Source organism: Hippichthys cyanospilos, chromosome 14, assembly GCF_059441005.1.
Source record: "Hippichthys cyanospilos isolate Australia breed blue-spotted pipefish chromosome 14, RoL_Hcya_1.0, whole genome shotgun sequence".
Classification (NCBI taxonomy): domain Eukaryota; kingdom Metazoa; phylum Chordata; class Actinopteri; order Syngnathiformes; family Syngnathidae; genus Hippichthys; species Hippichthys cyanospilos.
Window position 1 is genome coordinate 2,292,471 of NC_142382.1, and position 15,030 is coordinate 2,307,500.

At 37.3% G+C, this 15,030-nt stretch overlaps 1 protein-coding gene across 1 annotated transcript in view; it reads right to left on the reverse strand.

The window, feature by feature from the left end:
* Nucleotides 1–1,351: 1,351 nt before the first annotated feature.
* The window catches only part of palm1b (paralemmin 1b), a 23,308-nt gene continuing 9,629 nt past the window's right edge, over nt 1,352–15,030 (reverse strand). Inside the window, exons 3-7 of the mRNA XM_088432614.1 lie at nt 13,992–14,034; nt 12,840–12,920; nt 6,238–6,353; nt 5,578–5,648; nt 1,352–4,461 (exon numbers count right to left, since the gene is read on the reverse strand). Of these exons, the coding sequence (XP_088288740.1) occupies nt 4,100–4,461; nt 5,578–5,648; nt 6,238–6,353; nt 12,840–12,920; nt 13,992–14,033 (672 nt within the window). The 5' untranslated portion in view covers nt 14,034 and the 3' untranslated portion in view covers nt 1,352–4,099. The remainder of the gene's footprint in view (nt 4,462–5,577; nt 5,649–6,237; nt 6,354–12,839; nt 12,921–13,991; nt 14,035–15,030) is intronic.

Sequence of the window (15,030 nt, forward strand, 5' to 3'; positions counted from 1 at the left end):
AATATTATAATTACAAATGGAAATAATATTTGCGTCAGTTACGTAGCGTTTGCATCTCCAAGTCTTCCTCTCACATTCTAAAAACATGTACTTCGTCATGCACATACATATTTTTTTGCACTAATTTTTCATCTCTTGCATGTATACACTTCACACATTTGCACAGAGCACTAACTTACATATTTATATGGCCGCTTATATTCACGGGGGTCTGCATGATCTTGTTTAGTACCGGTGTGACAAACTATTTTAATTGAATTAGAAAATAAATAAGCAATCACGCTGGTGCAATGTTTGTTAAAATTTGAGCTATACTGGACAGCAGCTGGTGCTGAAATTGACCCAGCTCCAAAGTACTTGTTGATTTCAGGGGCGCGCGTGTGTGTGTGTGTGTGTGTATACTGTATGTATGTGTGTGGCACGTTTCAAAGTTGTTCACATACGCCCTTTAGTGGCATCTTGGGAGAACTGCACTTTGCAGTCACATGACAAGTCGCTCTTTCAACTGATTTAAGTTAGGCCAATGCTTCTCAATTATTTGAGAATAAACGCGGTTGTTGCAAAAATAAAACATGTAAGAATATACATAAAACTGTATTCGTTTGAACATGAAGAGAAAAAGCAATGTGAATCAACTTTCAATGAATGTTAGCCTTATTTTTGCAGGTTAAATGCTTTGCGGGTTCCCATGCCATACTTGCTGCAAGCTGGGTGTACTTTTTTGTCTTTGTTGTTCTGTGGATTGTAAATGAGTGGACCAAGTCTCAAGTGGCTTATGAAAATAACGTACAACAAAATAGACTCTCACCCGTGCTTCAATTGGCAGAGAATCAGGTCGATCGTGTTCACTCCCACAACAGCGCAAACGCCCGTTTCCATCCATGCACTTTGCACTTGTGCTCACCACGGAAATTGGGCCTTTGCAAATCTAATTTAATGCGGTGAGAGGAACAGTTTCCTTTTCAAATTAAGCGCAAATAAACTGGAACATGAAGTTCCTAGTGATTCCTGTGTAAAATGTTGTATGCCTACGTTTCATTTACCCTCGTGCAATATTTTGACCATTTTTGGTCATTTCCTTCCACATTATTTTGACAATATTTTTATCAAAGGGAGGGCGCACACGTGGTCGTCTGGTAACTAAGTGCTGGTGCCATGTTGAACTGACATGGTGAATTTTCAATGCTTTCCCTTTGATATGAAATAAAAAAGATAAAGCCAAAAATACAACAGATGATTTTACGCAATCTATCTAGAGTTTGTAAATAAAATACTCCTTTGATTTTTTTTCCCCCATTAAAACTACTTTCTACTTGATAAGAAAAAAAATAATTATTTATTTAATGTAAAATGAGTATGTTAATCTTTATTAAATGAAAGAAAAAAAGACTTTCGTCTTTGAAAAGATTGCGCACCGCCGCTCACATAGCAACCAATCAACAAAGGCCTTTTTTTTTTTTTTTTTTTTTACAGTAGCAACAGATTTTATTTGGTTCATAAAGACACAAAAAGCACTGAGCATGAGCTGCACAAAGCCTGACACTTCTTCTCCTCTTCGTTTACCAGCCAGCAAATCCCGTTGGAATCCCTGCTTGCTTTTACAGTACATTCATGTGAAAGGGTGATAGCGCACACGTTAAAAAAAAACAAAAAAAAAACAAAAAACTAACAGTGACGAGACGGTTCAAACAGTTGCGAGGCTTCATGCAGTGCTACGAGTCTGCTGTCGGGCGGCGAGGGCAACACCGATTTCTCTTCCCCCGGCAGCACTTGTTCATAACGGGTGAAAAAAAAACAAAAAAAACGCTGTGACTTTCATGTACATATATTCATATATCTATATATCACATATAGTACTGACGGGAAGCGTGTATGAGAGTATACTGTGATCAAACGGCGGCTCGCGATTGGCTGGATCGATGCTGCGTGGTTCAAGTGACACGTTTCACGTTTTTTTTTTTTTTGCGATGCGAGGTAAGTTTTTTGGGACAACCTATTCGAATGTACTCACAAGTACATTTGAATGTATTTGCGAGTACGTTCGAACGTGATTGGAAGTACGTTCAAATGAATTTGCAACATACTTGCAAATGCATTCAAACAAACTTGTCGACATGTTAGAAACAGCTGTTTTTTTCCCATAATGCCACAGGGTATGATTTGTCCAAGACCCCGCGGCATCATGGGAAAAATGATAAATTGACGTAACGAAATCGTATAAATCACTAATAAACAATTTACAAATGTATTTCCAAGTATGTCAAAGTGTAATTGCAAATATTGGGTGAACATTTGCAAGCACGTTCGAATGTGTTTGCGAGTACATTTGAACGTATTTGCAAGCACGTTCGAATGTGTTTGCGAGTACATTTGAACGTATGTGCAAGTACATTCAAACACATTTGCAAAGATCTTTGAACATACTTGCAAATACATTTGAACATACTTCTAGCCTAAATGCTAAAAACATAGCATTTTTTCCCATAATGCAACTTGTCTTAAACCCTGCTGCATTATGGGAAACATGAGCAACGGCCATAAAACCAAAACGCGAAGAAACAATGTTTACTTTTAATTTACAAATGTACTCTCATACAACGTAAGAAAAAACCTCACATTGACTCAGTTAAAATGAGACTAAAGATTACAAGCGATATTATCAAATTTCGCTGCTTAATATTGAGTAAATATTGATTAAAAGAGACCCTTAATAATTATCCATTTAATAGGAATAACATCGAATAGAAAACTAAAGGGAATTACTTTATTTTTGACGTGTGCGATTAACTTTTATTAGTACTATTTACGCATTTAGGATGTTTAACATCTTTTTTTTATATAATTCCCTTTTGGATCCTATTTAAAGCTACCCATTCAATGGATAATTATCAAGGGTCTCATTGAATCAATTTTTAATACTATTGCTTGTCATCTGTTGCCTAATTTGAATAAAATGTGTTTTTTTTTCTTACAGCGTATGCTCAAATTAAATAGGAAACATTTGAATGTATTTGCAAGTACGTTCAAATAAATTTGCAGATATATTCGAATATATTTGTACACTAAATACAACCGCCATTTTTTCCCATTTAATACCTCTACCCGACGGCATTATGGGAAAAATGGACATAATAAACCCATAAAAATGACGAAAAAAGTGTTTTCGTCCAACATTTTTGCAAATACGTTCAAATGTAATTAGATTAAATAATATTACTTGTTTTTTTTACCTATTTGGAAGTATGTTCAAATTAATTTGCCAGTAAAAAAGGTTTACTCCACTTTTGCAGCCCGCCCTTCCGTAAAATTGAACACTTGGACCTGCAGCGTCAATCCGACGCAAGTTAGTCAAAGAAGGTGCTGGTTAATGACACACAAAGCTTACATGCACGTTAATGGTGGTGGCCATGATGGATTACACACAGAACCGCAAAAAAAAACAAAAAAAACAAACAAAAAAAAACAACAAAAAAATACACTGTATAAAACATAATTTCATATCAATATATTAAAATACTATTCAAAATAATATCTTGGACAATATTGCAATATGAAATTGGCTGATAAATAGTTAGCTAGGCCTACACAGAGATATATATTCTGAAGCATCTGTGTTTCGTTGAATGACTTTTTTTTTTTTTTTTTTAGGTTTCCAGGTTTTTTGTTTTTGTTTTTTTTGTTTTTTTTTAGTGGTACAATCCAGAGAGCTACAGCTACTTCCTCCCTTTCCAGCAATAACAACAAACAGTACAGTACACAGTCCCATAATCATAATAATAACAAAGATATACTGAATACAATAGACAGAAAAATAGAAAAATATTAATAGAAATCAAAAGTCAAATACAAGTGAAAGGTAGACTGAGTACTTGTAAGTCTTTGTGTGTGTGTGGTTTTTTTTTTTTCGTTATTTGTTGGAGCTGGAGCTTGTTTTGGCTCTCAAAGGTGGTAAATTGGCATTGTACAGTCCTGACACACACACACGCCATTCACACGTTTTGCACCCCCCCCTCCCACACACAAACAAACAAAGCTAAAGTACACATTTGCAAACAGACACATGCATTGGCGCACACACACACACACACACACACACAGCTCACATGACCACGCAGCACTTGCAGCTTTGTTTCTTCTTCTCCTCCTCCGCCGCTTCGGCCTTTTCCTTCTCCGCCATGCTGCCGTTGGGCGGCGCCTGGTCCTCCGTGGCGGCGTCCCCGGCCCCCGCCGCCGGCTTGGCCTCCCCGTCCTCGATCACCACGAACTCGGCCTTGACGCCGCCGTCGGCCCGGTCGGCCCCGGCGGACGCGCGGCCCTCCCGCTCCTCCTCCACCGTCTTGTAGCCCATGAAGACCAGCGTGACGGGGTTGTCGGCGCTGGCCTGCTCGGGGCTGGGGCCCAGCAGTTTGGCCTCCATGCCCGTCACCTCTCTCTTGGGGGTCTGCGCCACGCCGTTCTCTCCTGAAGGGGGCGGCAGAGACAGCGGGTCAGGAGGGAAGGCGGGAGAGAAGAAATGCATTGCGCCACTGGCTATAAAAAACAAACATGCAAAAATAATAATCAATATCGCTGAACACGTGGAAAACATTTGAAGTGGGTTTCTGCAGCTATCAGGAAAGGAAATCAATTGTAAGGCCATGATAGTATGATTCTTTTCAACGTCAGAGCAAATTAATTGGAACATGGAGCAAGTTAGGACTAAAATGTACAATACAGTGGACGCTCATTTTTCGCAGGGAGTAGGGACTAGGCCACCCCACCCACATTGAATTTTGAAGAATAATTTACATGCATTTTATATGAATTGGAAGAAAAAAATGGAATTGGTTTTGAATTTGTTTTCTATGAAAAAGTGGGCTTGGCTCCGATCCCTCCAACACCCCCCCAATAAGGTATTATAAAAATTGTAACAGCGTTCATGCAGGTATCAGCAAATCTAATTTATTTGTGATGCCATGACAAGGACAGTGTGTTATTCTTTTCAAATTAAGAGCAAATTAATTGGAACATGGGGCAAGTTATTACTCAATTGTACAATACAGTGGACCCCCTCTGTTAGCATGTATGATTGCATTTGATATGAATTGGAAGATTTAAGATGGAATTATTTGTCATGCCGTAATAGGAACAGTATGTTTTCTTTTCAAATTAAGAACAAACTATCTGGAACACGGGGCAAGTCAATGGTACATAAGTTGCACCATAATGACTCCTTTGCAAATTGTTACATTGCTTTTATTTCGTTACATTTTACACAGACACGTACAGTCATTAATAATAATAAAAAAAAAATATTTTGCAGTTGCTAAATAAATACACCTAGAGATACCACTAGAAATGTAGAATCGAAGTAAGTATTGAGTATTATTTTAATCGATATTCAATCAATAATAATAATCAATAATTAATCAATAATCAATAATTGTGTTTTCAACTGATATCTATCCTGCTAAGTAACGGAGTCGCTAATTTTGCCACTTCTACCGATGGCCTTTAATAGCCGCGTGTCGGAGATTCTCATGAGAAAGTTGCTATGGTTCCCGCTCTAATTGTGCGTCGCCGCGGCAACACGAGTACCTCCATTTTCTTTGGCCACACCCTTATTGGCTGGCACGCCTGTCTCCAGTTCTTCAATCTCCTGCTCCAGCCTGTCTCACACAAAACACACAAGCATACTGTTTGCAAATGTCAACAGCATTTATACACACTTAATGCTAACTTTTTTTTTTTTTTTGCTTCAGTCGCCATTTTGTTTTGTTATTCCCAACCAGGAGACTTATACGGGAACTTATGATTTGGAAAAAGTTGGAACAATTTCATTTGTTGCAATGGTTCAATTCAACACCATCGATTTGCAGCGTATTTTTTATTTTAAAATATTATTTTGACCGTTTGTGTTCAAGTATTTCATGCTTGGAAGGACAGTGTTGAATTTAGCGCAAACATCTGGTGAACTAAATATCATTTCATTTAAAAAAATTCACAGGAAACTTCAAGCACAAACTCCAATCATGTCGCTTTCTCTTAGTTCACCACTAGATGGCACAAAATTCTACAGTTCCATTAAAAGGTGACAGCACAGTACAGTAAATGCTAATCATTGCTACGCTAGCATTAGCCTTAAGCCAGCAGACTGAATGTTACATGTGTGCAGTTTGAACTGGATTTGTTGCCCCCCCAACCACTTAAAATAATAATAATAACTTCAAATAATCTTTTTTGTTCCCCATCACAGACCTGAAAATGACCTGCTCCAGAATTTTGGTCTTCACCTCCTCCTCTTGCAGGCGCTTCTGCGTCTCCTCCTCGGCCGGAGCGCCGTCTAACAACCAGCGCTCCCTCAGAGCCTTTGACTGCAGGGATGAAAGGGAAGAACTCATTTATGTCATTTGCTATGACATATTCCAAAATGTATGAGGAATAAGTTTTATATCAGTTATGTTTTTTGGTTTTGTTTTGCCACGTTTTCGTTCGTTGGCTCTGCTGCCATAAAATCGTCTCTTTAACACCGTTTTGCATTGTGGGTTTATGTTCTAGTTCATTTGCTCTTGATTTGAAAAGGAAAATGTCACAGCTGTAAAAAAAAAAAAAAAAAGTTTGATTTGCTGATAACCAGAAGAAAGGGGTTAGAAAACAACTGCAAAAAAACAAATGAATTAAAAGCAGCAAAAGAGATGCAATCATAAATACAAAATGAAAGTCTTCTAACAAAAACAAGTATTAAAACAGAAAAGAAAAATGCAGCAAAAACATGCAATCACAAAAAGAAAATTAAGCAAACCAACCTAACGTTGAAAAAACATACCAGTATGAGTAAAACAGCTGAAAAAAATCCACACATTAAAAGAAAAATGCTGCAAAAAATGCAAACACAAAAACAACAGATGCAAATTTACAAAAAATAAACAAAACAAGTCACACTTAGCTGCAAACTAAAAAATGCACATATGAAAAAATCTGCAAAAAAAAAGCAAACATAACAATATAAGTGCAAAAAACCCACCAAGATTGAAACAGCTGCAAACAAAAAAGGCAGATAAAAAGAAAAACACAAAAATGACATGGACGCAAGTCAAAAAAAAACAAAACAATGAAACATTATGCAGTTGACTACTGAACAGAAGTTCCGCCACTAGTGGGCGTAAAATCAACAGCTGTGTGAGTATTTTGTCCAATCCTTCAATTTTTCCATCAAAGGCATTTCACATCAAATGTAAACCATTGAAAGAAGACCATGGGAGCTGAAATTTCACCCAAATAGTGACGCCACTTCAAAGTTCAACATGGCACGACCACTTAGTCATCCTCTGACCAGGAGTGTGCCATTTATTGGCAAACATCCCCCAAGAATAATGTCGAAGAAAATGACCCAAAAATGGTCAAAATACAACATATGTATTTCGGGGCGTATTGTTTTACTACTAATATCATTCCATTTCCAAATGAGTGCCTCTTGCGAGCGTAATAGGTCTTCACGGCCGATTAGAAATGGCCATTAAACTTCAATTGCTATCATATTATCTTAACTCGCCGTGTAATTGCGGCCAAAACAAATAATTGTCATGGCTGTGATATATAAATTTAAACAAGCAGCTGTCCCAACAGGAAGTGACGCACAGGCGACCTCTAGAGGCCGTAGGGAAAAGCAGCTGGGAACGTTTTCCATCCCCGAAGGGACAAAGAAAAAAAAAATCCTCTTTTGCGAATTCCTCGGCTGTGATGCAAGAACAATTTTGACAGTGTCTGTTTCTTTTCCCGTTCTCTCGTTTCCTGCCCTCGTGCGTGCATGAGGCAGTTCATGAACTTTTTGGGAAGGTGTAGTGTGTTCAACTAAGCTGTAAACGTCAAGAGTAGATCCCCGCTGTTTCTTATCAGGAGCGTTTTTCATCTGTGAAAGTGCTTTTCTTTCAATCTTCCCAGGGAGTGCAGCAGTACACACAAGCAAAATCAGCAATATTTCATAGAAGATGTAAAGTATAAAGGGCTGACATAAATCAGGATTACCCCTCACACCTGCATCGAAACAGTCTCACACAAACAACAGAAATCATCTTAAATACACCAGTGAAATAATTTCATGTCATATATTGTGTTTCAGTAGTTTGAATAACATTTCTGTGCGTGTTTTCATATGAGGTAGCATTTTAGTTGTTGTGTGAGAGCATTTCAGCAGTGTGTGAGAGGTTTAGCAGTTTAATTCTAGATTCATGAGCAAAACGACTTGAAAATCAGAGTTTCAGTAATGTGTGTGAGAGCATTTCAGTAGTGTAACTGCACTTCAGTAGATACAGTGAGAGAATTGGCGGAATGTGTGATAGCATTTCAGCAATGGTAGGATCAATTTAATAGCAAGAGACCATTTCAGTGGTGTGTGTGACAGTTTCAGTTGTGTATGAGAGCACTTCAGTAATTTGAGGATTTCCTGTAATGTGTGTGAGAGCATTTCAGTAGTGTAACTGCACTTCAGTAGGAACTGTGATAATTTGAGGAATGTGTGATAGCATTTCAGCAATGGTAGGATCAATTCAGTAGCAAGAGACCATTTCAGTAGTGTGTGTGAGAGTTTCAGTTCTGTATGAGAGCATTTCAGTAATTTGAGAATTTTCTGTAGTATGTATGTTAGCGTTTCAAAAGTGTATGAGTTTCAGTAGTGTGTATTTGTTTTCCTGTAGTGTTTGAGTGTGTTTCAGGAGTGTGTGTGATAATTTTTGAAGTGTCTGAAAGCATTCCACACGTGGGTGGGATTAATTTACTCGACTGTGAGATGATTTAAGTTGTGTGAGAGCATTAAACAACATGTGAGGGTGTTAAAATAGTTGGTTCAGAATTGTGTAAGTACGAGAGTATTTCTACATCAAGTGTAAACTGAAGCATGTAAGTTTCAACAGTGCGGGATTGTGTTTCAGTCGTGTGGGAGAGCATATTCTGACGTTGTAAGTGCATTTCAGATGTGTATGAGATCATTTCAGGAGTGCGACACTTTGAGCAGTGTGTGGTCGCAATACGATTGTGTACCTTTCAGTAGTGTGCAAGAGCATTTCACTAGTGTGTGTGAGAGCATTTCAGATCCGTTTGATCAATTCTGTAGCGAGTGATAACATTTCAGTCGTTTGTATGAGAGCATTTCAGTTGGCTGTGTGAAAAGTAATTCTGGATAATGTCCCAAGCGGCGCATCATGGTAAATGGTGGATGTCGTACTTATACATGAAGACAAGAACACACACACGCACTCACACTGTAATTCAACACCCTTCCTACACCAGACCTGCACTAAATCTAAAAATCCCCGCTTCTCTCTCGCTCTCTCTCCCCCACTGTCGTTCAATCCCGCCACACCCTACCCCGCCAGCTGATGACATCATGTAATGCACTCGCACACACGCGCACACACACGCTCACACACACGAATACACAGGCGGGGTCGTAAAGTTATGTCTCCATTGTTCTGCGGTTTAAAAAGCTGCAAACGTAGCAGACAAAGGGCGGAACTTCGACACACACACACACACACATAAACACACACACACACACGTAAACACACACACACACACACACCCCTGGGACATTACACATACATTCTATCAATTCAAGGGAGAGTTTATCACCATCATATGACCTCCATCAAGTACAATACATCGCCATTAAAACAGGTTGTAGTTTAGTCGGCCATATTTGTTTTCATTTTCTTGATGCCCCCGCCGCAGTAACACGCCCAGCCTGTCTAGCAACAGTAAGCATGATATAAGCATATATATATATATATATATATATATATATATATATATATATATATATATATATATATATATATATATATATTAGTTTAGAGATTATGAATGTCAACCAATATAAATAATCCTATACGGTTTGTTTTAAGATCATATCGAACCAGACACCTCTAAATAATAGCACTCTAACTCTTTTTTTAGAATTATTGACGCCTTTTTACGTCAATAATCCAAAGTTTTAATACTGTACTTTACAAAAACATCCAATAATGACAAGTAGAAATTGGGAAAAAACAGCTTTTTAACACACTTTGCATCAGCCACGGTGCTGCTGCCCACCTTGACAGCCAGGGGGCAGTCTAAAACACATATTAGCAACATCGATTCGACAGATCCTCACAGAGGATAAAGAATATATGACAGTACATTTTTATTGAATGTCTTAAGTAGCCCTTGACCTCTGTAGGCGATCATTCCTTTTTGGAGGCGGGGCATCAGCACTTTTTTTTGCCCCCTGCAGGCATTCAAAGGAAATAAGCTCGGCTTGCTAGGGCTAGCATGAATTTCTTTTGATCGTAGCGTATGACAGTGTGTCTGCGAGGCGTTTCCTGTTGCTGGGAGCGGGACAAAGCAGTGTTTCCTCTGCTAAAGCCGTCCGCATTGTCCCAGGCTGACGCGTTCCCTCACAATGAGCGCTCGCCAACGTGATAAGAGACGAGCTCCCAAAATAGGCAAACTCGTGTCGCACGCGCTCACTGCCATCTTTGTGCGCTTGTAGTAGGAGGACTTCAACCCGAAACGGAGTGGAGTTGAACTGAGGTCAGCAGGCGTGAGTGGAAAACCAACACGGCGATTCATTTCATTCGATTTGAATTAGAATGGAGAACAAAAACAAAAATAAGAGAGGGCGGCCATTTTGTCTCATCACAATTGTTAAGGCCTAAGTGAGAAAAAGGAGAAACAATGGTTGATCGTTCTCAATGTCATTTTCAGTCAGACAAAATGGCCGCCCCTTAGACGGCTAAATAGGGTGAATTTCGCTGCTTAATTCACATTCAAAAATCGCGATATTAACTCATTCAATCACAAAAACATATTTCAACGTATATATTTATTACACTATATTATTATACTTTTATTATTTTTTCACAGTATTTGTGTTTTATATTTCATATATTTTGTATTTATAAAAATTATTAGACTAATCAGTTTTTCACATTTACAATTCGGCTTATTTGTACATTTCACCATTGTCTGTCTATTACATATTAATATACTTATTCAATTTACTGTATTTTTATTAGATGCTTTTTTGCTATTAAGGCACAAATGAATGAATTAATGAATTAATGAACTTTTGAACTTTTTTTTTTAGGTATGTATATTAATTTAATCGTTAAAGTATGATTTTTTTAAATAAATGCTTTTTTGTTTATCTTAAGGTTTTTCCTCTTTGTTACTTTTATTACTATACAGTATATATATTTTTTAATTTCTAGTAAATTTTTATGGTTCGATGTGTTCGATGTGATTTGATGATTATTTACAGTATATTTTTTAGGTGAATTTTCATTTTCATATTTTTTCTCATTTGTTGTTTTCACTGAAAAGTATGTTTGTATTTACAGTATTTTTTGGTCATTTCTAATTTTTTTCTCACACACATATATATATATATATATATATATATATATATATATATATATATATATGTATATACAGTATATATATATATATATGTACTCCTGATGAGTTCTCTTGCTAGCTGCGCTTATCGGCAACCTCGCCAAATACCTTTGATAGCGTTGACACACGCACTGACAAAAACCTTGCCTCTTGATATGACGAGCGTGCGAAGACTGTCGTGTTTGCGTGCGCATGTACAGCGTATATAAAACAGCATGTGGGGGAGCTTGGGGGTGTTATCTGCCGTCCATTTGGAACATTCCGTAACCGTGGCCAGGGAGGCGGCTTGGAGGAATTGCTGAGGCCGGCTCACACCGAGGGCGCCGCCGGCCGGGAAGCCCGCGGGGAGCTGGCGGCGTTTGTTTATCATCAACTTGGATTTAAGCCTTTTAAAGGTTCGCGGCTCTGCGCAACTTTTGCTTGTTTTTGTAGTTAAGGGGAGCGGCGATGGAGAAACGACTGACAAAATGAATCAGGGGAGCGCTTGTTATTCTGTTGTAATTCTTCTGTTGTAACCACACACACACACACACATACATATATACTGTATATATATATATATATATATATATATATATATATATATATATATATATATGCAGTATATATACTGACTTCTTATTTAAAATCAGGAAAAATCTGACTTTAAATGAGTGAGAAATGTTTGTGTTGACAACCCAGAGCCACCGGGTGGCGCTAGTGACCAACTTATGACGTTTGCAAGCCGTTCGATGACTTCAATGATCGGCTTAGCCTGGACTCCCATATTGCAAAGGTTTTCAAAAGTGACAATACTCTAGTTATTATGACATGAGAAATATGTTTCAATTTCATAAATACGTCAAAATATCGCAGTTACTTTTGCTATTATTGTAGTCTTACAATTTTTGTACATGAAAAATGATATATGTACGGATAGGGCTGATGCAATTGAACGATATTAAGGCAAGGCAAGTGAAAAATCCCCGGACACCCAGGGGTTAAAGAAAAGGCTCCAAAAATTAGAATTCTTCAAATAATCGGTATTCTACAACAAAAGAACTGTTTTTTTTTGGTTTGTTTTCCTTTACTGGCCCTAAACCTCTTCCGCATTCCACCACTTGATTATTTTTTATGACAACCATTTTACAAAGCGGCTGATTGCGTCAACAAAAGTTTCCTTCATCCAATCCTTGTGGCAACAAGACAACTCCACAGGGAAGGAAGCGGCGCTGAAGGACATTCTACTTTCAGGGTAAACCGAAAGGATTCAATTAGTGATTCATTCCATCCTTTTACTTTATGTTGCGCTCATTTTCTCCTAGCTTAAGCTGTCATTTAAACCAAGATGGAGTGATTTCATCCCGGAGCTTTGTTTTTCAAAACAATGCTGTGTTTTCAGAATTTTTTGGGCTTTGTTTTGTTTTGTTTTGGTTTTCGCGTACCTTGAGATGTTGAAGTTGCCGTCGGTCATCGTCCAGCTGTCTCCTTTTGTTCTCGATCTCCGTCTGCTTCTTCCTTTTCTCCTGCAATCGGACGAATACGTTTTTTGTAAACGTGTAAACTTGCGTCATGTCCCCATTTAAATCGCTTCAAAATTGGATCTTATAGAACAAAATTGCAAACAGGGTGTTATAAAAATTTCACTTGTAAAAAATACATTTAAGAATAAAATTGAGATGTAAAAAAATACTTATGTGTTTAATATTGAATAAATCATTCTGGATTTGAAAAATCTGGAGCGATTTTTGTTGGTGCAACATTTATTTATTTATTTTTAAGTCTAGGCATTCAGTCCTAGGTACTTATCTGCATATCTTTTTCATTTAATTTTTTTATCAGGTGTTTGTCGAAAAGTGGGTCTAAAAAGGAATTGGGTACTCAAGTAATCAATTACTTTCATCCCTTAAGTAATCATTTTGTTTAGTAATTAATTACCTTAAAAAAACTCTTTTTTACACAAAGTAATTGGCTAGTACTTACCTACATAAAGTAATCAATTATTTTAGTGTAAAATTACCGATTGATAAGGCATTGATTACAGATGTACATTATTCATTTTGTACCAGCCATTTTTTAATCCTCTTTTAGTAAAATAAATCGATAAAATTGAAAGAATGGTAAAGAAGGACTGAATGTTTATTTTCTTAAAAACCACAATAAAAAAACATAAAAATGTATTTAGGATTACATGAGTGAGTGAAAAAGAGATGAATATTTAAAAAAAATTGCATTGGCGCTCATTGAATACCAAGTGCCTCCCATTCAAAGCATGCAGAAAAAATCAACGATTGAAATCACGTTTTTGTTGGATAATAAGTGCATGCACTTAAAAAAAATGCTGTATTGATGTTTATTGAAAATAAAATGTCTCGTGATCAAAGCATGCAGCAAAATTCAATTACTGAAACGATAATGTTTTTCTTGGACAATGAGCCCACGTGCATGTGTGTTTTTCACGTCCATTACAGCCAGTAATATTTATCTTCCTTTCAAGTGTGGTAATTACAGAAATAACAAGGCGGTGGGGGGAGGGGGAGGGGCATTAGTCTGATGTCCTCTAATGGCGCAAGCGAGCGAGATGTTGTTCTACTCACAGCGATGACTTGGAGCCTCTCCTCTTGCGACACCTCATCCATCCTAAACGCGGAATGAAAGAGAGAGAGAGAGAGAGTGAGAGGACGGTCGAGCGAAGGTTCGCAGACGTCAGCGTTTGCTCGTTGGCCGCCCGCGACAACAAACTGTCAACAAGTTCGATACGCGTTGCTCCGATTTGCTTTGGATTCGCTCCAGCCCAGAAGAGCCGCTCGGGGGCATGCTAACGTGCTAGCGGGAGATTCCTGCTCCGCTTGTAATGTGTTCCAGACCCCCAAGAGAAAGGTCTGCTACAAAAAAAAAATATGGAAAAAAAGTGGGAAAGAGTGGAGAATTTTCATTACGATCGGAACTTGTTCTATTGTAAGTATATCGAGCTATTTTTCTTCCTGAAGACAAGTCGAAGAAATGATCGGATTTTTCTCATTTTATCGGTTATGTATAAAAAAAATGAAAAAGTAAAGAATCTTAACTTTATCGCAGGTTTATTTTGCTATTTTTTTTCACATTTTTTTCTCCTTCTGAGTTGAACCAGCCCCCCCAAAAATATTGTTTTTTTAATTATTTATTTACAAAAAAATTACCTAAAGAATGGAAGAGAAAAAATATATATAAATCAAACTTTTTTGTGGATTTTAATTTATGACCCTACATTTATTGTAGGTTTATCCTGACATTTTTTCTTCCCCCTAAGTTGAACAAGACCAAAAAAAAAAAAAGTATTTTTTTAAGAGGAAACAAACAAAAAACATTGAAAAAAGAAATTCACAGTACAGTAGTATTTTTGTGGACGTTTATTTATGCCCAGAACTTTTTCTATTTCAGCTTTATGTTACTTTAAAAAATATTTTTCCCTGTTTAGACACACTAAAACACATTTTATTAATTTTCCAAAAGAGAAAAAAAAGGTATAAAAACATACACAACTGACTTATTTTTCGTAGATTTTCTTTTATGACCATAACTTGACCGAAACAACCAAACAAATAAAATATCATTTGAGTTTCAGCAGAAAAAAAAGATTACTCGATTATTAAAATT